This window comes from Dermacentor variabilis, chromosome 2 (genome assembly GCF_050947875.1).
Source record: "Dermacentor variabilis isolate Ectoservices chromosome 2, ASM5094787v1, whole genome shotgun sequence".
In the NCBI taxonomy this organism is placed as follows: Eukaryota; Metazoa; Arthropoda; class Arachnida; order Ixodida; family Ixodidae; genus Dermacentor; species Dermacentor variabilis.
The window spans coordinates 31,602,718-31,628,203 of record NC_134569.1 but is presented as its reverse complement, the minus strand read 5'-3'; the positions used below and the strand labels follow the sequence as shown (position 1 = coordinate 31,628,203).

Below are 25,486 nucleotides of genomic sequence, written 5' to 3'. Positions count from 1 at the left end.
GACCTCGTTTATAAACTCGATGTAGTGCGACTTGCCTTTGCCTTTTATATTTATATGCTTGTGGATGTATAGGACTGTGTGCTGTGGACTTCTGACCCTGTGACGTTATTTCTTTTTATTTTCCTACCACATATCTTTTTATATATCGTTATTTCTGCTATGAGAAAAGGAGAAGCCGTCACCATTATAGGGTGAGTTTACCTCTTTCTTTTATTTTCATTTCAATAAAAGAATGATCTAGCTGGTGTTCGAGACGTGGGTCAAAAAGTTCATATAAAATAGATTCTCTTGTGCGCTGTGAACCAGTTCGGTATACACAGTTCTCGCTTGAGGCCTCGTAAGGTGTGCCGGCTGTCGGACTGGGATATGGGAATAAGGCGGGTTTCCTAATATTCACGAGCCGCTTTTGCCACTGCATGCGCCATTATTTTTTAGACCCGCCGTGGTTGCTCAGTGTCTATGGTGTTGGGCTACTGAGCACGAGGTCGCGGGATCGAATCCCGGCCACGGCGGCCGCATTTCGAGTGAGGCGAAATGCGAAAACACCCGTGTACTTAGATTTAGGCGCATGTTAAAGAACCCCAGTTGGTCGAAAGTCCTGAGGCAGTCCTCCACTACGGCCTGCCTCATAATCAGAAAGTGGTTTTGGCACGCAAAACCCCATAATTTAATTTTAATTAATTCTTTTTATGTGATTCTGCAGTCACTTTAACTCACTGGTATACCACTTGTTTTAACGCGGAAGCTTGAGTAAGCTCGTTTAGTAGAGCGTAAGTTAGACATGCGTCTATTTGTTCTGGAGTGGCATATTCAATGCACGTAAGAGCAGCCAAGTAATAAGGAATGACGACTGTTTATTGGGGTCATTAAAATCTTGATGAAGCCGATGACCAGTAAAATGGCTGCAAGATCCTTTAATAGGAAGGTCCCTCAATAAGCTGAGTAGGTGGTGTGAAACATTACGGTTGTGCTCAATCTGTCGACGAGCATATAAAATAGTCACGCTTGTGTGAAAACAAAATAAATCTTCGCTTTGAACTAGTTCGACAAAAACCTCCCTATAACTATCACCAAAACAACATGCACTGAGCGTATATTTTATTGATCTTCATTAAACTGGCGCTCGTGTTGGCGCGTAGGTAAACAATTCCCGTCTGGCGCTTCTCGGTATCAACACAGCGAAGAAAAAAAATAAAATAAAAATAAACCGGTAAAGCATATATTTAGCAATACACTTCTTGCACGACACATGACGAGAAAGAATCTCACCTCGGGCTAAAGATCAGCAACTATTAGCGTTTAAATCGCATGTTTCTAGTTTTCTGTTTTTGTATGTTAAGTGCCTGGAAAAGTTGACCACTACAGTGCCTCTGCGAATAAACTAACTGGAAACCTGAGGGTCAGATATGCAGGGCAGATGTATGCACAGCAGACACAAGCAGATGCACGACAGTGTCGCAACGCAACCTGCGCGGCTGCGACCCCACGTAGGAACTCGTTTAAACGCAAACGTGGAATAACCCGGGAGAATTGGGGGAAAGAAAAAAAAAAACTTCGACAAAGGAGTCGCTCCCACCACGCCACCTCAGGTAACCCGCCGTTGCTCGAGGCGACCCAAGCCGAGGGTTTTGACGGGCAACCGAATGGCAACGTACGGTGCACTTCGATATGAGAGGCAATAAATAATTTAAATACAACAATAAGAGGGACTCAAAGGAAAGCCCTAAACGCCACCAAAAGTAGCGGCAACAGTCCAGACGCTGTTGACGATAGCGACGGCCGAGGATGACGACATCGGCGATGGCTAAAGTCAACAATGACTACTGCTACCGCATGACGCTTTTTCTCAAAACATGAACTTCTGAATAATTTCCCAATACTATGTTTTCTCGCTCATTGGTTTATCTCTCCGTATGGGCATTGCAAGATACAGCGGAGCCGAATACTCTTACAGAGAGCAAAGGGATTAGAGCCGGTGAATTCGCAAGTTGTATCCACTTGGAACGAATTCTGAGGATGGCACCACTTTAGAAAAAATAATTCTCAAAGTGTGCGGCAAAATTAATTGGTGCTCCAGTTATTTTTGTGTGCTTCAATGCATGAAACGGCATTTTGTTAAAAAAAGTGAGCTGGATGACGGTGCATTTTCACCGCAAGTTTGACAGCGCCTATCTCAAAACCGGTACTACACTCCCCATTCTTCCCAAGGGGATATACCATGCAAACTCACAGGATACAATTTGCAAATTGCTATACGTGCCATGAAGAAAATATAAAAAAAAATTAATTAGTTCACTTTGTCAATTAGTTAAATGAATTATGATTTAAATTGCAAGTGACTTGTGGCTGTTCAAGCAATCCAGTCCAAGAATTGGAGTTGGGCCACCACCCCACAGGTGGTGGTGGTGGGAAAGACGCGTTTATCTTAAGATCAAAGGTTGTCCTGCGGGCCTAGGTTGGTCTCGCAGATCCTATATCACGGAACCCAGGCCAGAGGTCATGACAAAGGATAATATTTCTTTAAATTTCTGTGTAATTAAAGAGAAAAAAAACTGTCTACGGCGTTATTGTCACTGGGGTGGAAAGCGCTCGTCTTTAAGTAAGCGTATACTTGCCTGTTCAGGAATATAGAGTTGACTTCGTCATGTGTGCAGGGAGGTTTCTGAGAACTTGCCGCCATCTTAAATGGCCTTAGGAAGCATGACACCAGCAGCTGAAGCTGCTCCACGTACTCTTCTTCTGCCTCCACCATACGGAACACCAGGCTGTGATACAGAAAGAAAAGCATGAAGAAGAGGCATAGAGGCTAACCAGATGTGAATATGTGATTTGTTGTAACCTGCATGGAGAGGAGCGTTGGTGGACTAGAAGGTTCTAAAAGTGTAGGGAAAATGACGCAAGAGAACTACACGCAGGTGAGGAGAAGAAATACAGATGCGCGAGAGAAAAAAAAACGGTAACGACAACTCAAAAGCTCCTAGAAGGTTAACGAGGCTCTGCACAATCATCGATGAAAGGCTAGCGTAGCTGTCGCACGTTCCCGCTAAAGAGCACCATGACACCGTGACAACTATTGCGTTCTAAACGTGCCAGACTATTCATTTCATTTCATTTGATTTTTATTTCCTTTAATTAAGGACGTCACAGGGGCTATTACATAAGGGGTGGTTGGTACATAAAAAATACATTTGGACGCATTCGTTTTAACAACAGAGGTGATTTGTTAAGTCTGCAATGAAAGTTGATGGGCAGGTGATGGAAACAACAGAGTTGGGAAGGTCTTTCCGATGTCTGGCTGCACGGAGAAAAAAAAAAGAGGTGGAAAAAGTGACAGTTCTGGCGCGAAAACGGGACACTCGAAGTGGATGGCCGGTCCGGTGTGAAATGTATGTCGGGGGGATGATGTAAGGCGCTAGGTTGTGTGAATAATGAAAAATTTTGTGGAAGAGGGAAAGGGTGGGGATACGACGGCAAAAAGAGGGAGGTCATAACCCGGATTATGCTTTTAAGGATGAAAGGCTGATATCGTGTGAGTATAGGGAGTGAATGAATCGGGCGGCGCGATTTTGCACTGACTCAAGATCGTTTATGAGATGTGTTTGGGGCGGGTTCCATACGGCGGAAGCATATTCGAGTTTCGATCTGATGAGTGACTGGTAAGCGAGCAACTTTACGTGCTGGGGCGCATGACGTCGGTGACGTTTTAGGAAGCCCAATATTTTGTTAGTGGATTAAATGACGTTAGTTCCAAGTGAGATCATTAGACAGTGTGACACCTAGATATTTGAACGATGATACTGACTCTACAGGGACGTTTGCGATATTATATGAAAAAGGTAAGGGGTTTTTATGGCGGGAAAAGGAAACAAGCTTGCATTTGTTCAGGTTAAGAGATAGAAGCCACTTCTCACACCATTCTTGAATGTGGTTAAGGTCTTGCTGTAGAGTTATTTGGTCGTGGGTGTCATTTACTGTTCAGTAGATTACGCAGTCGTCAGCAAACATTCGGATTTAGCAAGATACACTGAGGGGTAAGTCGTTAACGTATATTAGGAATAAAAGGGGGCCGAGGACTGAACATTGTGGTACACATGATGTTACTTTCAGACAGTCGGAAGATTTGTTATTTGCATGCACGAATTGAGAATGATTAGTTAGGAATGCTTCGATCAATTTTAGTACGTTAGTGTTCAAGTTTAACTGGGATAATTTTAGCATAAGTCTTTGGTAGGGGACTGTGTCGAATGCCTTTGCGTAATCTAGAAAGATGGCGTCAGTTTGTAAGTTGTTGTCAAGGTTAGCATGCTGGCCGTGAAGAAAGATTACTAGTTGTGTTTCGCAAGAGACTCGCACTCATTCGAAGGCCACGCTTGCACACTTAAGGTGGAATGATTTTTCTTTTTGAGCTCGCTCGAAATATCTTAATGCGCAGCAGAATTTTCAGTGATTCCTTAATCTGCTCATTGAGCGAAATAGGACAACTTTGGTAGCGCTTACAAAAAACAAAGCTCTAGAGTCTTACGTGCCGAAACCGCTATGTGATCATGAGGAACGCGGTAATGCGCTTGATTCCGGCCTCTCCACAACACTAGGCTGCGAAGTGACTGTTTCTAAACTAGGCGCAGATTAGGAGAAAGAAATTCATTCGCCGTGGTAGCTCAATGGCTATGACGTCGCGCTGCTGAGTTCTAGATCGCAGCCACGGTGGCCGAATTTCGAAGAGGCCAAAATGCAAAAAAAAAAAGCTAGTGAACTTAGATTTATAAGGTGCACGCTAAAGGGGAGCTCCAAGCGGTGAAAATGAACTCATAGTCTCCCAGCTCCGGCGAGCCTCAAATTCAGATTGTGGTTCCAGCACATAGAGCCCCAGAATTTAATTCAGTTTAATTTTAGGGGGATTCCTATGGCTTACGCCGCCATTCCAAGTAGGTTGCACAAAGATGCGGGCGCCGTGAGCCGTAATTCAGCACGCGTTACCGCTCGCGTAGAACTACACACCACCGGCGATTGTCTCCGCTCTCCGAGTTTCCCGTTTCGCTCTTCCGCACCCAGAACGCGCGGGAGTCTGTTATCTCGAGGGCCGTACGCAACGCCGTCCTCCACTCGCGCGCCTGAAATCACAGAGCGCTCATGGTTCAAAGCCTTGAGCATGCACGCTACCGCTCAGGTCGCGCTCTGCGTCGGCGGAGGAGTGTAAAACGACTAGTAAAGAAGATGATAGCAGCCACCGAAGGGGTCAGTATTCAGCGATTTGCTCCCGAAAGAAAGAAAGAAAGAAAGAAAGAAAGAAAGAAAGAAAGAAAGAAAGAAAGAAAGAAAGAAAGAAAGAAAGAAAGAAAGAAAGAAAGAAAGAAAGATGTCAAAAATCGGAACGACGTCTCCACCTTTTTCCTCCTCGCCACCGTCGCACAAACGCGAGTGCCTTCGAGATCGTGAAGCACGCTGACAAACAAGCAGTCTCCCTCGCACTCTGCCCAACTTTCGAGCTCAGGCTCTGAAAAGCTTCGACGCAGCCGCTGGTGACTCGGCATAAGCGGCTGATGCGGTTCGGGGGCCGGTTCGGGTGCCCTGCTAATTGGCTGCAGAGTTGATTCCCGCTAAGCCCATTAGCACGGGCGCGGATAATCGAATGACCGCTCGGGCGGCCGTCGTTCCTACATAATTAACGCCGCCACTAGTGCCCCGACTCGTCGCGAACGCGCAGCACACGCCGCCGCCGCCGACGACGACGAACCTTCTCTCTACCTAAAACCCCGCGCTATGTATAGACAGCTCCCCGTCTCACTGCTCCTGCATAGCCCCTGGCCCACCTCCCCTTTCCCCCTTCAGCCCTCGATTCCGCGTACCCTCGCATTTCGCGCAGCCACCACTACAACCACCACAGCCAGCGCCGAGAATCGCTTACCCCACAATGACAAAAAGAAAGGAATAAATGAAACCTGCGATTATCCGGACTTGCCTTATATTTTGTTCTCTTCATTACGCTGCCACAGGGCACGCGCCGCCGATCTCTTTAAATTAATTCGATCTGCCAGAAAAAGCGGTGGTTACTTGCTTCCGGCGGAAGTTAAGTCCTCCTCGATTTTTTTTTTGCCCTCATTTGCGGTGCTTTCGTATCGCAAAGTCGGCACGTGGTCTCGGCGGTCAGTGTTTCAACAGCTGCTGACTGCGCGAGAGGGGCCGTCTTCGCCGAAAAAGCCACGCGAGTCTGCGAGCCGCTGTGAAGCGGCAATGCGAGCGTTAAATAAAGTGCTAATTCAGGCTGAGTGAGGAGACGCGCTTAATTAGTTTGGTTTCAAATACTCCCTTCCGTTCGTCGGCATTTTGTGCGCGCGAATTCTTTGTGTGATCTCTCGTGAAATGAGGATGTGTGCGTCGGCGCTAGCTATCACAAAAAGAAACGAGGAATAGGAGAGAAGCGCACATATCGATTAAAGAAGAACAAATTCGATTTATCACAAACAGAAAGGAGCATGCAGACTAATTATTCCTTGAAAACGCGTCCTAAACGTTTAACCACCTGAAGCGCACTTTGGGATTCGACGGCAAATTAATCGTCACGAAAGCGTGAATACTATATATACCGGCGGAAGAAAAGCATAATAAACTGCGTATTAAAAGATAGACGTCTCTTTGACAGGGGGGAAAAATGCCACCCTTAAGAAGTTCCACCACGGTATTGTGTTTTGTCAAGTGATACAGCTGGTAACCAGAGGCGTAGCGATTTGTCACAGTCATGCTTGCTATTTCCTGGCTTAAGTCCCTCCCAGCTTAGTTTCAATCAGCCTGGCATGCTGGCTCGGTTGAATAAAACCCTGTTTTTTATGCTAATGCGCATTCTTTGTTACCAAAATGAGCTAGTTGAGCTATAATAAACGGCTTTCCTACAAAACTCTACAAAGCACGCTCTTCCGGCTCAGTGCCGAACTGTAATAGTGAAAGCTGATTTCGTGCTTTTAACTAACGTTTCGAGCAAGGCGTACGTGTTAGAGGAGAACGAGCCAGCAGGTCGTCACAACACGCCAATTTTACTCTCTATCTTTCCCTTCCCATTTTCGGGTAACGGGTATCCTGTTGTTTCGTGTTTTCGTGCACCTCATTCCGTGTCATCTAGTCGTACTTACTCTACGCAATGTTGCAGTTAGACTTTAACGCAGCAATATTAAGTGAGGCCTCTCGGCTGACTGCGCTTACGACTTCAACGCGATGGTATTCTTTGTTACTATACAAGCGGGCTAAATACACTCTCTGCACGATCCAGCTAGCAAAACGTTTAACCATCATTGGCATACAATGCAAACGCGCCCTTGTTTGAAGTAGCACTAGAAACTAAGCAAAAACACGCCAATTTTACTCTCTATCTTTCCCTTCCCATTTTCCGGTAACGGGTATCCTGTTGTTTCGTGTTTTCGTGCATCTCATTCCGTGTCATCTGTGCGATGACTGACTGATCATTTCTAATGACATCCGGTTTTAAATGGGGTCCCGAAAAATAGTCATCTAGCTTGTTTGAGCTAACCAGGTTTTACTATATCCATTACAGTCTAGCATTTTGGCTGCCTGTAGCTTTTATTGCAAAATTACCTATGTTTGTAACGACCCTGGCTCCATCATCTTGTCCCTGTTCCCCCCCGCCCCCTTTTTTTTCATTTCTTTTTACAGCAACACTCCAAAGGTCTCTTGCTTGTGCCTACCACTGGCGCGCTTGGTTAAGGAAAACCAAGAGTTGTCGTTGCAGCGCACTCACCTGTTCCGCTTACGCATGTTCTCGGCGTGTGGGGAGCTGATGTACTCCGCGACTATTTGCTTCCAGCGACGGCGGCAGAGCCAGCCCCGGAAAAAGCTCTGCACCTGCACGAAAAAAGAAAAAAAAAGAAATAAGAGAAAATGTTTTGAAGAAGCTTTCCGCTCCTTCGAGCTTTTCTGAATGCGCTCAGGAGCGTGCCCCTAATGAAAGTACACCATTCCACAACCTCACATCCAACTATCCGACATGACCATATCTAGATTGTGTAGAATCCCGCACGATCATATGTAGCTATTCGGTGTGCAGTTTATTAGGCACGCCGGTAATTTTCAATGACGATAGCGTTTTTGCATATGATGAGGCAAATGGTAAACAGTTATTAAGGGTTTCGCTTTTGGCGCCGCATTATTTTTCTTCTGTATGTGCATCCGCATCTCACGTGCTTTTCTTCAATTCGTGCTGTGTTTCTTTCCCCCTTTTCGCACACTCATTTCGCCTCCTTTCTTTACTCATGCTTTTGGTGATGGTGGGGAAAAACGCGCTTTTACCATATGTACTATAGCCACTTCGCTAAATTCTAACTGCCCATTTTTTTGGCAGTTGATTATATATGACGACTACAGCGTGAAAGTGCCTTTGGCTGATACAATAAATCATAGGGTAAAAAGTAAAAACGAGAAAGCAAGTTCATCACTCTGTAAAGTAGGCGTATAGAGAAACAGAACGTGCTTTCCTTTCGCGTTTACGATTTTCCATGATGTTTCGTACAAATAGCCAGGCAGCCGACATGACTCTTCCATGAAGGTTGTCGTGACTTACGCTACGCTTCCCAACCTTTAAAATGTTCATATTTCACGTTTCAGACGGTCTTTGTTGGCCCCGTTGACTTCAGAGGCTTGGCTCGTCGCCCCCTTGGTGTTGAGGTAGCAACGCGAGACTGTAGGTAGCGCAGGATTGATTGTTGAGGGCTTTGAAAAACCAGGTTAGTCGTTGAGCTTACCCCGAAACACGACGCCTCATTGCCTTCAACTATCCCTTGAAAGTTTCTCAAGTTTATTCAGTTTTTTTCACGGAGGATTTCACTAACCACAAAGGAGAGCCACGCTGTATTTCTCAAAGTCACCTTTCTGTGCCTGCTGCTCTATTCCGTGTGTGAACTCGGGCGAGTCTGCAGGTAACACACTTCTACAAGTTTACTTTGCTGCTCATACTTGTCTCAATAAACGTATGTCGCTGCAAAGTTTACACAATTTGCCGGAATAGAAGTCAAATGCTACAAAGAGGGAGTTAGGAAACTTTATTGCGTCGCTCCCGTGCTGCGGCAAACATAATGCTATGAAAGTTGACTAGAATAATGATTACCTGAACGAGGTTAATGTGGAACCATTTCTAATTTTTTTTCATTTGAATACATAGTTTTAATCAGACACCTTTTTTTTTTTCGAGTGATACAAATGAGTAGTATGCGATCCAATTTGGGTTCTCAAATATATGTTTGTATTTCTTGCGCTCCACTGAGATCTCGGGTCAGCTTATTTCTATCTGTACCGGAGACGAAGCGTGGGCAACGCAGAAACAATTGCATTATGCTTGCAAGAAGACAAACAGCGTTCCATTTTTAGGTGGCGTCGAATAGAGTTACAACTACAACTTTCCACTATTCGGCTGCTTTTTATATAGTTGTGAACACTTAAACGATGTTTTTATGTTAACTGTACGCAGGAAACAAGTTGTCAGAAGTTCAATCACCGCAAGCTTTTCCAGCTGGAGGAAGTTTGCCATCGGAGGTTTTGACGCTGGAGTGGCCCTGACACTTACGACCTGGGCTTTGAGATTGACAACTGGAAACTCTGGAACGTGTCCTCCTCCTAAGTAAGTTTTTAGCTCCTGCGCCTAGAGTCGATGCTCATCAGCTGTAATATCGTTTCGGCTGGGGTCCGGCCTTCATCAGCATACGATTCACGGCGTCAGGATAGTTAATAATAATAATAATAATAATAATAATAATAATAATAATAATAATAATAATAATAATAATAATAATAATAATAATAATAATAATAATAATAATAATAATAATAATAATAATAATAATAATAATAATAATAATAATTTGCGCCAGAAAACAACACACACACAAGAAAGACGACGACACCACGGGCAATTATTATTATTATTATTATTATTATTATTATTATTATTATTATTATTGTTGTTGTTGTTATATGAGAAAGCCGGACTCTGGCGCCGGAACCTGAATATATATATATATATATATATATATATATATATATATATATATATATATATATATATATATGAGGAAATACACGCTGCAGCAAACTACAACGCTCTCAATACCTTGCGGCATTGACTGCAAACTGTCGTAAGCGGTCATACAGAAAGGGTACTCTAAAGGAACGCGGAAGATTCCCAAGATACGGCCTCGAGCGACTTCAACCCGACGCCTGGCTAGCAGCTAGCTATACGTGTGCGGCGGCCGTTTCAGCGCCCGCGTTTGCGCTCATTCCTCGCTCTGAGCGTCGCCAGTCCGTTCAACACACACACGCACACACTGGCAGTCTGTGCTTGCTAACGAAATTACCGAGTGCGCTACACACTGAGTGGATTAGACGGGATCAAATTTTCAGCTCAGCGTGCGGACCTCTGCCGGCGCCCCTGCACGGCCACCGCCTGCAGCGCAAACCCGGAAGCGCGCCATCTGTGTGCGCCGATCAGGTGAACGCGATATCATAACGGCAGGACATGACGTGAGACGCCAGAGTTAGCAGCAGGCTTCTGGAGTTATTTACCCGGGGAACGCCTGGGGGGTAATGAGGTTATAAGCTCTGTGCGTGCCATAACTTCGTTGTTTTGTTCGTCGTCGACATTTTAATTAGCCTCCCAACGCTGATTATCGAGGGCCTCTTCTAGGGCTGCTTATTGTTTTGTACTCGAAAAAAATCTGGCTCTCTATATTGATTTCCCTCTCGTTGGCTATCGTGTGAATGAAACCAGAGTGTGCCGCAGCATAATGGGGGCAGTAATATGAGTGCCGGAACCGCTAATCAAGTCGTCTTATTTCACTGAAAACAAGGCGGGATAACGACGGCGACGATGACGACGACAGCAACAGCAACAACAACAACAACAACAACAACAACAACAACAACAACAACAACAACAACAACAACAACAACAACAACAACAACAACAACAACAACAACAACAACAACAACAACAACAACAGTTTGAGAATCTTACACTGCTAATCCCGCGGTAAGTAAAAACAAAAGCTGGTCTGTCTCTGCGTGGCTTGTTTCCAGTCAGTAAAGAAACTATTGCCAGTCTCGGTTGTGGTACTAGTGCGGCGCGCTGGACGTCGCTGTCACTACAAGTCACTCCCTTCGAAAAGAATGAAGTGCTCTCGATTCTAGCACCATGTCGCAGACAATGCCCCGACCAGCTGGGATACTGACCATGAAACTAACGCCTGTGTTCGTTTTCGCCAGTGATTGAAGACGACTAAAGAAAAAGGACGCAGAAATAAAGCGAACACTTTAAATATACCTCAGAACGTACGTTTACCCACTCGTGCGCTTTTGTTCAGTCGCGCTACCTCTTTCACGCGGTCACCACCCCCGCTTGCTAAAGAGGATGTTGCTGTGAACGGAGGACAAAGCAGACCGCGAGAAACAAGAAGATGCGAAATAGAACAAAACTCACTTTTTTGATCTTTTTGATTTCTTCGCTGTCTTCGTCTTCGCTTCGGTGTGGCGTGAGCCTCCATTCTTTCTTCAGCGCGCACAGCTGCCCGGTATGTGTGGAGAAAAATATGAACGGAAGGTCAGTGCATCATGACGTCACGTGCTATGTGTCCTGCCTTATATTATTATCAGATGTGCTTTGTTTTCCCGCGATATTCACTGAATAACAGCTCATAATTTTATATTGCTGCAAAATAATGCTTATCCAATGCATTCAAGTCGTACACTGTAAAAATTGCCACCCATGACAGATATATGATGCAACCTTTAATTAGCTTGGAAATGTGGTCATGGAAATTTCAAAATTACCAACAAGGGAGCGCAACGAATACAGAATGAAAAAAATAAAGACGCAACTGGAATCAGCATCATGGTTCTTAAAGTGCCGTCACATGCTTCACTTTAATCAATTACATTCATTTTCATAACGTTGCTTTTAGTGCTGCCCTATCTGATCACTTCCTGTAAAGCGTGCTTCGTCTTGTGCATGTCGCCGTGCAACAAAGCTTGATTTAGAAAGACAACCCGGATTTGTATTGAAAATAAAACAATGAAGATTTCGCGCAGATTTTAGACTTGCTAGAAACAATCGCTCCTAATTTGGTCGCATGTGTTTCTCAAAGAAAACCGTTCAGCGTGAAAACTCGTCTGAGACAGCAAGCGTTCGTGGCGAGTGGTCGGATAATTAGCGTGAAAAACGATGGTCATTTTGTAGAAGGAGGAGAAGAAAAAAAAAGAATTAGTACATTAGGTGAGCGAGACAAATATTTCAACCTTAGCTCATTACCAGGTCGCGAGTTATGGCCTTTCATACACAAGAATTGGGGGAAATTATTTATTAAGGAAAGAATGCAGCTGAGAAAGAAAAGCAAAGCAGTTCTCATTTTCACTAATATCCATGGGAGGTCATTAGCTGATCGACGCTTGCTTTCTTCTCACGACCGTTATAAATTAAACGCTTCCAAACTCGCATCAAGACATGCTCGCTGCTTTTCTTTTTTGTTTGTCCTTTTTAGATTTTTGCAGAGCTCACTTCGTTGCTCTTTGATCGAAGCACCGAAGGTGAAGTAATTGCGCGTGGTAAAGAGCAAGCAAATTAAGAACGCTTCAGGACGTCTTGTAAAGCGAGCGTGTAATGCTGAAGGACAATGTTATCCGCCCATCCGCTTTCTGATTTTGTTGACTGGAGAAACATCTTGGGTCACACGTGTGCACGCGAGTCCTTCGGAGGAGTGCAATTAACGGGGCCCCTTTTTTTTCTTTCTTGTGCGTAAGCTACGTGTTATAGCACGGTTAACACATACTTCAGCCTTATAAATTAGTGGTTCCAAGATGGGTCTATGTTATAACAAAGGTACCAACTTCGGCTTCTCATCGAAATATATTATTTTTGGAGAATCTATTTACTTTTGCGAGCCTTGGGTGGTAATCGAAATTCCGAGTAACGTTCAGGCAGCTTAGTTTATTTCCTGATAGGATTAAAGTGAAAAGCTCTTTTTTTTTACTCTGAAGTAGTCTAAGTAAATTATGCTCACATTCACATTCGCGTTGTTGATGTCCATCATGCACGGTGCTCACTACCCATGCCACACGGGCAACAATAAACATTTCTGAAGTACGTGAGCACTAGATTTGTTAAAAAGAGTTTTACCCTAAGGTAGTTGTAGACGTGTCACAAGTTTGTGTCGGAGACCACGTGAAGCATGAATAATTGTGTTTTTGCGAGTTATATTTGGCATTTACAGTGTTTCCTGAAACCCATCGTCCGAAGCTTCCTGCGTTTCATATTAGCCTCTGATATTTTGACTCAGCTGTTGTTTTACATCCATGTTATACTTGGTGTTTTACCTTGGCATGTGTCACATTATGTGAAGCCTCTCGTGTATCATATACATTATCACACAAAAAAGAAAAAGGAAGAATACCTATAAGAAAGGCGGGAAAATAATGAAATGTTTGCACCGAAATCTCTTGCACCGAAATTTGGGGGCAGGCAAACTTGAAATTTAGAGGTGGGTCAATTGAAATTTAGGGTGTGCCAACTGAAATTTGGGGGCATTCTTACGCATACTTCGACAACTCCAGTGGAGTTTCTACATAATTTCTTTATCCACCCAAGAGCTAACGCGGGCCTTTGAACTGGCGCGCACTCGCGTGTTGTTAACTTTTTTTGGGAAATGGACGGATGCGGTGCCGCGGCTGGACCGGTCGTCGTCATGCATACAGTGCGCGAAAGCAGCGCGTTATTAAGTCGGGAACACAGTTTGAATGAAAGGTATCAAATTTTATTCGATAAATCGCTGAGTAGAAGAGCAACATTAGCGTTACATGTGCACATGGAAAAAAAATACAAGAAACGGTGAACGACAACCGAAACAGTAAAAACGCTATGATGCTTGCTAAATGGGGCTTGCCAATGATGGAGCTCGTCAGTCAAGCGACCTGTTTGGCAGCCGTGGACGGTGTTCCGAACAAAGCCTGAATAAAAGCTGAAAACATTTTTCAACGTTGATTTAATTGAGTTTAGCTACTTATTTTCTACAACCTGCGCTAAATTGTTTGTTCATGACTGAAACGTGCTGTGAGATGAATTCAGGGATGCTGCTTGAGCTACAAGGGAGATGCACGAACAACAGAGGCCGAAAGCTGCTTTAAGCTCGCTTAGCGGAAGGGTTACTGTGTGAATCCACACCAATCTTTCTAGAGGTAAAGGTAACCCTAGCTCAAGATCTTTGAACTCACCGTCTCACAGCAGTTAAAGTTATGAAGGTTTGCTTTCGCGTCTTGCATCCTACTCCATCAGCTCGCGTAACTATCACAAGGGTCGTAAATAGCGCGCATTTGCAGGTACAATTACTTGCACTATACTGAAACTGTTAGAAACCATATATCACTGAACCATCGCCACCCTAACATATACATACGGCTTCAGTATCGGCGGTAGGACGATGCCACCAGCATATGTTACAATATTTGTGAGGCCGTCAGCTACACCGCTACCGAACTACCATGCAAATGATGAATTTGTCCACGACTTTTAAGCAGCTGCTTCATTTACCGGTACATCGCTATCTATCTCAAAACGTACATCATAGTCGGCTAGCAAAAGTGCCGTAGCTTCTGTTATGATCCGAAAGTCCTCATTGATAAAATTTACTGCTCCCGTCTTTAGACACCAGTTGGCCTGACCTATGGTATAGCTTACAGAAACTCACCCCATTTATCACAGTCATCGAGACTGAGTGCCTCCTTCAGGTGGGGAAAAGCACGAGAAAGAGCCGTGAGCACAGAAACTCGCTTCGGTGAAAGTTGCACGCGGACATGGGGAATGGCGTTTCTCTTTAAATATAGAGCAATCCTAGAACTGATCACTTATATGCATTATGAACATACAAAAGTTGGGCACCTCCGTAGACTAAATGCCATTGTGGTCATCGTTTATACTTGTCTACCATGCACAAATCGCGTCGAGAAATTTGCATCTTCATTCACATTACCTACGCTGTTTTTATGTATCTCCAAATGAAGTGTGATCATGACGTCGCCAGCGGAAATGAAGCCAAAAAGTTTGTTCCCGTCGCCATGTGTATGCGCGGAGTGGAGGCATTGACCTACGGCAGCGGCTGCTGTGCCAGAGTTGAGGAAGTAGCGGTCCGCTTATCGGGTGCTATTTGCATTCGAAAAAACAAACAAACAAAAACATTGACTTCGGGCTCGGCGACGGAATAGTTCGCTCACATTATCACGGCGCTTCGGTGCAACAGTAAAATCGAAAGAAGAAAGCGCAAGGAAAAGTGAAGGAAAAAGGAGGAAGCCGTCGTTCTTCCGCAGCATTATAAATATTTACTTCTTTTTATCCTTTTTTGTGGTAGGCTCATAAAAATCAGAAAGAAAGAAGACAAAAGAAAGAAGTCGTGATCGTGGTTCACTAAAACGGCAGCGCGGCACTGTTTTATTTAATTTTAGTCCTTCCGTCTGCCACTGCTTTATCTTGCATGGAGTCGATCGAAGAACGAGCAGGAATTCCCGCTCTGACGCTTTCGCCTGTTTTCTTGATGCGGACAGAAGGCAGACCACCAATAAACCGCGGCTTTCTCTCCGGCACTGCAGTAAACGATGTTCTCTTCCGGAAGGCATCGGTTACTTGGCTCGCCTTTGTGCATACTTAACTAAGAGTGTGAATAATTTGCGAGGCTTCAATGGTTGGCTGTAGCATAGCGATAGCTTCAGTATGCGCGGCGAACCACAACAATTGCAGTTCGTAAGGTACGATTGTGAGTTAGGCCTTGTAAAGAAGACGCCAACTGGGCCAACTACAACTCCAACTCATTCTCTCACGCTTGTTCAAGTAGCGCCTTACTGAAGATTATCAGTGGACATTTTTTAATTGAACCTCTCATGAAGCGCCGAGTACACGGTGTTCCGCGGAGTGTGGACCTTATTTAGTCTGCTATTGCGTTATCTTCCTTGAGGTTGCCGCCTCACGAACGGACAGCCCTCGTGGCATGCTCACCTCGGCGCGCAGCTTCTTGATCTCGACGGTGAGCTCCTCGCACTGCTGTGTGTATTGCCACTTGGCTGTCTTCTCGCTCTCCACGATCTGCACCAGGTGAAGATGCTTTTGCTCCAGCTCTTCCTTCTGAAGCACCATCTTGCTGAAACTGCAAATAGTACCGCGGGCATGAAGCAAAAGTGAGAAAGAATACAATACAAATTTAAAATAAATTATGGGGTTTTAAGTGCCAAAACCACTTCCTGATTATGAGGCACGCCGTAGTGGGAGACTCCGGAAATTTGGACCACCTGGGGTTCTTTAACGTGCACCTACATCTAAGTACACCGGTGTTTTCGCATTTCGCCCCCATTGAAATGCGGCCGCCGTGTCTAAGATTCGATCCCGCGACCTCATGATTAGCAGCCCAACACCATAACCACTAAGCAACCACGGCGGGTAAGAATACAATACAATACAGGTTGCATACGCTATCTTATTTTGAGCTTAAGTTGTCTTTATTGTTAAAGAATGAATGTAAACGAAGCACGCAATCCTGTAGCACCCGGCTTGTGGTTAGGTTTCAATAGGTAAATCCCTGAAAACGGGTGTGAACGAATGTTCGCGCGAGAATAGGAGCGTTTTGTAAATACTAATGAATAGCGTCATTAGCGGTACTTTACTTGCCGCTGTGCTCAGGCAACTTTGTTCGCAGAATAGCACAACCGGTGTCCTAACAATAGAGCAGACGGTGTTTCATATAGGCACACGATCATGGAGATGAATAGCAAATTTTCAAACCTCGTCAGTGCGAGAGAAAGAGACAGACGGAAAGGAAAAGGCAGGGTAGTCAACCAGGAAAGAAAGTCCAGTCTATGACTACAATGCGCCAAGAGAGGGTAACGTACAAACATTAGGAGAAAAGAAAGAGAAAAAGAAGTGACCCATGCCCGCACGCAAAGCCTCTGCGGTAGTGACGCGTTTTCTCTTCTGGTGTTCTGTTGGCGCGCTCGCTCTTTCACTTCTTGTTTCCAGCACATCATGTTAAATAATTCACACACGATAAAGATGTTTCGTACAACCCTGTCGCTGTACATGTCTTTATTCAAGTACATAAATTATTCAAGAAGGACACCGTCGCCCCATGCAAGTGAAAGAGGAGACATCATTTGGCGTCCGATCCTTCTTCAGACTGTTCATGCCAATATCAGCGTGTAACTAGCTTTATTCGCTTTCAATACAGTATACGCACTCATCTTTCACGCGCGTCGCGCATCGTATTGGATGCCACGTGTTGGCTCGCATATATCTTGCTTAAGACTTGCTGGAGGGCAGCTGACGTGCATTTACGTGCACTGGTAACCTGTGTCCACGAAAAGGAGCCTACTCTATGCGTCTCAAGTAAGCATTCGCTGGAGCTCGTCAGTGCTTCTCGCAATTACCTCTACACACAGCGCGTGTTTGCCCTGCGCACTGAATGAGTACTCACTTTGGGAGTCCCATCAGTCATCCCGGTAAGCGGAACGTTGGGCAAGCCGTGGCGTAGTCACCACATGTCGTTGTTTCTCAGCTTCATGTGTACTCCAGCCAGCCCCGTTTTCTAGCCCACGTGCGTATTGCTCAACGGAGATTCGCTGTTCTTGAGCTTCAGAGTCATACGTCAGACCACGTCCTATAAGTAACGTTATGGGATTTCTTTTGACGTCCTCGTTGTCACGTTTCAAAGTGCTTTACTTGGAACTGTCGATGTATTCTGGCCGCAATAACTTCGCTTGTGGTGCTGGTCCTTATTGAAGTCGGTGGTTTGCTTGCAATTTTTCAGAATGATGGCTGTTCTCTAGGTTTGCTTTGTTCTTTTTTTCTTGTTCCACGGGATCTGCGTTCTGAGTCTTGGCATTTGTGCGGAGCTTTAGAAAATGGCAGCAAATAATCGCGATTTGCATTTAATAACTTTGCTGCAGTACAGCGCGTGATTATAACCTTACGCACGACCAGCTAGCCGCAAAACGCATTGTGTGGTTTAAGATTTCTTACAAAGCAAGTCTAGAATGTAGAAGGATTATATATGCGTAGATGTTCTTTCATGAAGACACCAAACCAATAGCTATCAAACACATGGCACTATTGAATAAATATCACAAAATAGAGGCGGTCGGGGAGAGGGGGGGTCGTTATAGAGGCAGGTTTTATTATTAAATACATGAACGCTGCAAACAGTCATAGCTATACAACTGAAAAGAGGGCTAGTTGGTAACTCTGCAATATGAATACGGTAGCGCAAAACAAATCGCGCTATACAGGCTTGCACTAATGCGCTCATCCTGAATCATAACTATAACCGCGGTTGTCACAGGGCTATCTCAAACTAAAATTAAGAGTCCCCACACGCACGTCGCAGCTAGCACGAATTGAACGTCATTTTCTTCTCCGGAAATCGATCACCACGCGATCTCTCTGACTCGCGCCGAAAAGCGTACGGCCGGGGCGCTTCGTCTATAAACGCGGCTCCGATATCATGCGGGTGCACGTCGGGATCCCGTCCGAGAGGTCGACTCATTTGTCTGAGCCGTCAGCGTCGAAGCCTCTTGACAACCAGTCTTTGGCGGCGCGTCTGAACAACGCTCTCAACCCCCCCTGGCCCCCTTCCCCCGCGTCGGGTTCCCTTCTTTCTGCCACGCTCACATGTCGACTTCATGCCAGAGAGCACGACGATAAATCGAGAAACGAGACGGAGGTGTCCCCACAACGTTCTGTCGCAATAATTCCATGCAGCGTAGAAGCACCTATGGAAGATACCGGCTCCGGGTGGCTCAGTGCATACGTCGCTTTTATTCTGGAGGCTGCGAAACCGCGGGTAACAGTTGCAACTGTGCTCATATAAGGGAAGAATGCGAAAAATGTTCGTGTACATGCTTTAATGTACATATTCCAGATGTAATTCAAGCGGCGTACAGCGAGGCAGTCGGCCGTCAACGTACCATTCCTGCGCTTTTTTTTTTTTCGCCAGCATTCTTTCTGCACTTTGAATACGGGATGTTATACGTGAATTTTAGCGACCACCGTTACCAGCTCCGTTCAGAAACACGAATTTTCTTCACAGCTAATGAAAGAAATGTGGCTTTCGTTTCCCAACAAATTGGCGAGTGCGTGGCTAGCCCGATGCGGGCCCTGGTTTAGCGAAAGCTGACCACTTCTGTTAATATAGACCGAGGGACGTGTCTGCCTTTGAGCGCTCTTATTTCCCACCATCGGTGCCGTCAGCTCATCGTGTTATGAAAAAGCCGGCGCGCCTTTTCTCCGAAGGTTTTCCTATGCGAGTCTGGGGAGAGCTCGTCGCGGTTTCCCGGAATGATGTGATCTGGAATGAAGCGATGCGTCCGAGCGAAGACGAGTGCGAGAAAAGCGCCAAGTACGCCGAGCCCGTCGCGAGCTGCGATGCCGCGCCAATCGAGCGTCGTGTGCAGAGTGCGTGGGAATGACGAAACGCCGGCCTTCTTCTTCGCCTGTCACGAGGCCTAATTAAAAAGCCGGGGCGATCGAAGTTCTCGCCCTCACGCTTTCCCTACACGATGTGCTAGGTTAAACGACACGGCGAGAAATTGCCCGTAGGGGCCTGCCTGCTCCTTTCTCCAATATACGACACGTTTTTGGTCGCTCAGCTTCGTCACCTTTTAGCTCCCAGAGTTTGTTCCTCCACTCCCACGTTTTTTGTTTTCGTATTTTCTTTCTTAACCCGACTGCAGGCGTCTTCACTCGCCATCTCTTCGAGAGCACGTCGTGCGAGATCGCTCTTCAAGGCGATACGTGTAATTACCATATCGGTTCCGTTGACGTCCTTACGCTCGCGTTATTCCGTGGCGTGGAAACGCTTTTATCGATGAGCGGTTACTTCGACTCATTTTCGCTGCCTAGCTGAAGCACGGTGGCGGGAGGCAAAGTGGGAAGAGGGGTTCCGTGAACGAGGTCAAAAGGAGCATAACTTCTTTTTCTTTCTCTTGAAACTACGCTTCAGGGCAAATTTTCCGCCTCGTCTGGCACATTATTTTGGCGCGACGTCATTTCGTTTTCTCCTAGCTGTCTGTGTATTTTGACAATTATTTTCCTTTAGTTTACTTGTGATCGATACTTCCGTAAAGGTGTGAACAAGGGCGTGAATGGAGTTGAAAAATAAAGCAAAGGGAAGAAAGAAAGCGACACAGTAAAGAACACAGAATGAACATAAATATGTGCTTAAAAGTGTTTTTAAACTGAATAAATTAAATACAACCTTTATAATGACAACAAATTTGAATGCCACAGTTTTAAACATCTCAAGACACTTTCTATGACCTTAGACAGGTATACTATATTCAAGATCAGCGCAGCAACCCATAGTAGCTGTAATGATTCTTGAATATTTAAAAGCCATAGCACCATGCATATTACGACAAAGTTGATCATGTCGTAGCTGAGATTGTTACATTGGCTAATCCTGATATCAGTGCACGGAATGTGCAGATACTCGCGAGGATTTAACGGGCAACAGTTTTAAGGCGTTTAAAATGCATGTTCTGCAGTTATTGCGATTAGACACAAGTCAATTATTTTGCGTTACCCACTTACCCAACACACTTACCCAGCAAAAATAACGCAAAACACAAAAACAGGCGAAGGGTCAATACATAGGTACAATGTCAATTTAATTAAAAAAGATGGTTAAGACCATTGGAGCAGTACTCTGTAGTGAAGCGTTAATCCAGAGACCAAGAAACTCCTCTGCATTGAAAGGGTTCCGTAAATGTCAGGGATCTGGCGATTATGCTGGACAAGAAAATAAACATTTTAGAGTAACTGAAATTGCAAGAGAAAGAAAGCATATGTTGAGGACACTCAGTGAAGAAAAAAAAAATGCTAGCACAAAACACAAGAGCATGCGAAGTGCCAATACATAGGGGCAATTTCAATTTCATTTTCAAGTAAGGTGTCGCTAATGATAATTAACCTGATGCCAAGAATAGAGATAAGTTTATCATGTTGAATTAGCAATAAGAGGTGCAAACTCAGTGTACTGTAGTAATGGCGACATCAATGAAAAAGTGAGGAAAAATCAGGCTGGGGAACACGCAATTGGCAACTACGGCAGCGATTCTAGGAACACTAGAGGAGAGATGGCAGAATTAGTGGAAAGAAATAGACACCGAATAATGACTACCTTATTTAGGAAGCGCAGTAACAGGAAATGGATTTGGAAAAGCTTTAGAGCAGCAAGATCAAGATAGCATAGAGGTAATGAAGGAAACCATAGGAAAGCTGATTTCAGAAGCAGCAATTGAAGTGGGAGGTAAGGCACCAAAGCAATCAGTAGATAAGCTCTCACAAGTAACAGAGGACTTAATAAATGAACGGCAAAGCATGAAAGTGTCCAACTCAGGATATCAGATAGAACCCGTTGAACAACCAAAGATTATCAACAAGAAAAAAGTAAGTGATATTCGAAATTATAACGTGGGAAAGATTTAGAAAATAGTAAAATACGACCGCAGCATGAAATCAGTGTGAAGAAAACTCGGCATAGGACAAACCGAGGTGTATGCATTGAAAGATAAGCAAAGTATTATCATCAGCAATCTCGAAGATATAGCAAAAGCAGAGGAAGAATTCTATGTTGACCTGTACAGTACCCAGCGCAGTCAGGATACGTCAATTAGAAACAGTAATGAACAGGATACAGAAATTCCTCCTTTAACTAACGATGAGGTCAGAAGGGTCTTGCAAGACATGAAACGAGGAAGAGCGGCAGGAGAAGATAGAATAACAGTCGATTTAATCCATGATGGAGGAGACATAATGCTTGGAAAACTGGCTGTTCTTTATACGAAGTGTCTATCGACTACAAGGGTCCCAGAAAACTGGAAGAATGCAAACATTATACTAATCCACAAAAAGGGAGACGTTTATAGGGCTGTTTCACATAGGCCGATTTTCAGTCAGCGACACAGCGAAATCCGTCGCTCAGCGACCGCCGTGACGTCGTGGGCTCTCGGCGACTGGATTCCAACAAGTTGGTCGCGCCGTCGCTCAGTGGCAGCGATCGGCGCGATGTGGGAGAGGCAATGTGTGTGACGAAACAAAGCGCCCTCAAAATAGGCGCATTCCTGTTTTACCGCGCGTTGGTAGCTCCGTGGAGCAATGTCGTGGGCCAGCTTTAGCTATGTTTAGGGCGTATCCACCACCGTCTGCGGCATAGGAGCTTCATAAACATTTTTCTTTTCTTCCGCTTACACAATTTGTTTGAAAGGAGAAGATGCACGCTATCCAGGTCGGAAGAAGGACGCCGCTTCAACATAAGGCAGGTACCCACTCGATCGCCACAATCGTCAACCTCTTTATCGCTACAAATTGTGCCAGCTGCTTATACATGCACACTCAATAGTAACTTGTTCTCTTGCAAAAGCAAATACTCATCCAAGAAAAAAAGTTGTGGCTTCCATAGTAACAACGAAACTAGAGTGTACTAAACGGAACCACCCCACCGACGTCGCACAAGCCGCACGCTCATACTTGCGGTGTTGTGCAGCACCTCACTCACCGTATCTGCAAGATGTCGTAAAGTCTCAACGCTTTTAAACGTTAAAAAAGGGTGTTCCTATTCTATTATCGAATAAAATGAGGAAAACTAGAATATTAGACTAGCTTCCATGTTGTTTTTATTTAACGATGGAGGCATGGATACTTTGTGAGCAGGAGGTAACCTTGCGCGTCGCTGCGACGGAAATCGCGCTGCCGCAAAGGCATGTGAAAGCTGTCAGCGAAAATTGCTCTACGACGTGCGCGGCAGAACGATTTCTTTCACCCCATTCAAGCCATGTGAAACAGCCTATAGAATTAAAAAAATTATAGGCCCATTAGCTTACTTCTAGTATTATATAAAATATTCATCAAGATAATTTTTAATATAAGGGAAACACTTCAGTCAACCAAGAGAACAGGCTGGCTTCAGGAAGGGATACTCTGCAATGGATCACATCACTGTCTTCAATAAGGCAACTGAGAAATCTGTGGAGTACTATCGACCTCTCTATATAATTTTCACAAATTCTACCAGACATAGAGGCATCGCGTAATCAAGGAGTACAGGAGGCACACGTGAATATCTTGGGAAATATCTACAAAGATTCCACAGCTACCTTGATTCTCCACAACAAAAGTAGAAAGTTACCTATCAAGAAAGGGGTCAGGCAAGGAGACACAATCTCTCCCATGCTATTCATGGCATGCTGAGAAGAAATATTCAAGCTATTAAACTGGGAAGGCTTAGGAGTGAGAATCAACGGCGCATATCTCAGCAACCTTCGGTTTGCAGATGACATTGGCCTGTTCAGCAGCCATAGGGACTAATTCCAATGATTGATTGAGGACCTTAACAGAGAAAGTTTAATAGTGGGGCTGAAAATTAATATGCAAAAGACAAATATAATGTTCAAATAGCCTGGCAAGGGAAGATGAATTCATGATCGCCAGTCAGCCTCAGTAGAGTCTGTGAAGGTGTACGTTTATCTAGATCAATCACTCAGAGGCGACCCTGATCATGAGAAGAAAACTTACAGAACAATAAAAATTAGTTGTAGTGCATACGGCAGGCATTATCAAATTCTGACTGGGAGCTTATCACTGTCGTTGAAAAGAAAAGTATACATTCATTGCATTCTACAGAGCCTAAAGTGCGGGGCAGAAGCTTGGAGGTTGACAAAGAAGCTCGATAACAAGTTAAAAAATTACGCAAAGAGCGATGGAATGAAAACTGTTAGGCGTAACGTTAAGAGACAGGAAGAGAACGTTGTGGACCAGAGAGCAAACTGGGATATTCGATATTCTAGATGACATTAGAAGAAAGAAGAGGAGCTGGGCAGGCTATGTAATGCGTAGGTCAGATAACCGATGACCACTAGAGTTAGATGATGGGTGGCTAGGGAACGGAAGCGCAGTCGAGGACGGCAGAAAATTAGGTGAGGCGGTGAAATTAGGGAATTTGCGGACGCTATTTGGAATCGGTTGGCGCAGGACAGGGGTAATTGAAGATCGCTGGGAGAGGCTTTCGTCCTGCAGTGGACATAGAAATAGGCTGATGATGATGATGATGATGATGATGATGATGATGATGATGATGATGATGGTGTGGTGGGGGTGGTGGTGGTCGTGGTGTTTAGCATGGTAGCCTTCTTGACTAACGAAAGAAACTGAAGACGTTACGAACGTTTATGTATGGTGGAAGGCCAATATTGACAACCGAAGAGAAGAAATTGCAGGCATAGCAAGTCTGGTAAGGCGCGGAAATGGATCCTCCAGGAGTGCTCGGTTTGTCAATAGAAACAAGCCACACGACAAAATATAGGAAATATTTGCGAGGACATCTCGTAAGTAAAGGGTGAATGCGGGTATTTCGCAGTGCCGTCTCGTAAGCGAATAACTGTGCCACACCGTTTCAATCGCCTCTTTCGCCGATGCACTCGTAAACGTGCTTGGCTTTCCCATGGCCCAAGAACGCTATGTCGTGGCGGTCTTTATTTTAACGTTACATTGCACGACGCAGCGGTGAGAACAGAAAAGGTTACGAAAGTCGAAAGCGTGCAAAAGGGGGCTCCGTGCGAACTGTCTGACAAGTGCGATGCGGGAATTTGAAAACGCCGATTGCTTCAAATTCGTTGGCTTGCCCACGGAAAGTAAAGAACACATACGAGCTGGTCGCAATCGCAGATGGCGAAAGGCTTGTTTTTGCAGCTCGAGACAAACCTGCAGCCGCGTTCATGCAGGCCGCGCACCACCACTTCCGACTTCTGAAATCGCAGTTGAGCACTTCTATCGAAACAATAAAATTAAAATAAAAGAAAGATTGAAAGAAAGAAACCAAGGAAACAAACGGAGATACACTCCATAAACATTGCCTACGAGACGTGCGCAGCGCTCATTGCGGACATTCGCTCTCCGAGAGAAAAGCACCGCTCGGATATCGAGTTCCTCAACGACTCGGGCACTAACGCACAGGCGCAAGCCTATCGCATGCTTGGTCGGACGGGTATACAAACAGCCTCTTGTATACAGACTCTTCTGAGATCGCCAGAACGTGTTGTGCCTCCTTTCCCATGAAATATGGCAGCTGAAAGCTACCGACGACCAGCCGCCCCTCCTTCTGAGACTCGGCACAAGATCCCCTCGCACTCGCAGACCTACCCTCGCTAACGTGCTGCCGCTTACGTTGTTTTCTTTTTACATGTATTTTTTCGCACGTGAGTCTGAGAAATGTTCCAAGAAACTACTGCGACGAGCACGCTGAAGAAAGAGAAACACTTACGAGTGGAGAAAAATGCGTATACAGTGGAGGCAAGAGGATGCGGGGTCCGTTGGTTCTTCCACGCTCTCACGCAAAGGACGTCAGGAAAGGACATTAAAAAATCTTTAGACAAGAAACATCTCGTTTTCCGAGTATGAAAAGCAGCCGCTGCA

The 25,486-nt window shown here is 45.0% G+C and overlaps 1 protein-coding gene across 1 annotated transcript in view; it reads right to left on the bottom strand.

The window, feature by feature from the left end:
* LOC142570281 (ras-specific guanine nucleotide-releasing factor 2-like) overlaps nt 1-25,486 on the bottom strand; it is a 391,080-nt gene that overhangs the window by 87,910 nt on the left and 277,684 nt on the right. Inside the window, exons 3-6 of the mRNA XM_075678676.1 lie at nt 16,028-16,175; nt 11,474-11,557; nt 7,748-7,851; nt 2,616-2,765 (exon numbers count right to left, since the gene is read on the bottom strand). Of these exons, the coding sequence (XP_075534791.1) occupies nt 2,616-2,765; nt 7,748-7,851; nt 11,474-11,557; nt 16,028-16,175 (486 nt within the window). The remainder of the gene's footprint in view (nt 1-2,615; nt 2,766-7,747; nt 7,852-11,473; nt 11,558-16,027; nt 16,176-25,486) is intronic.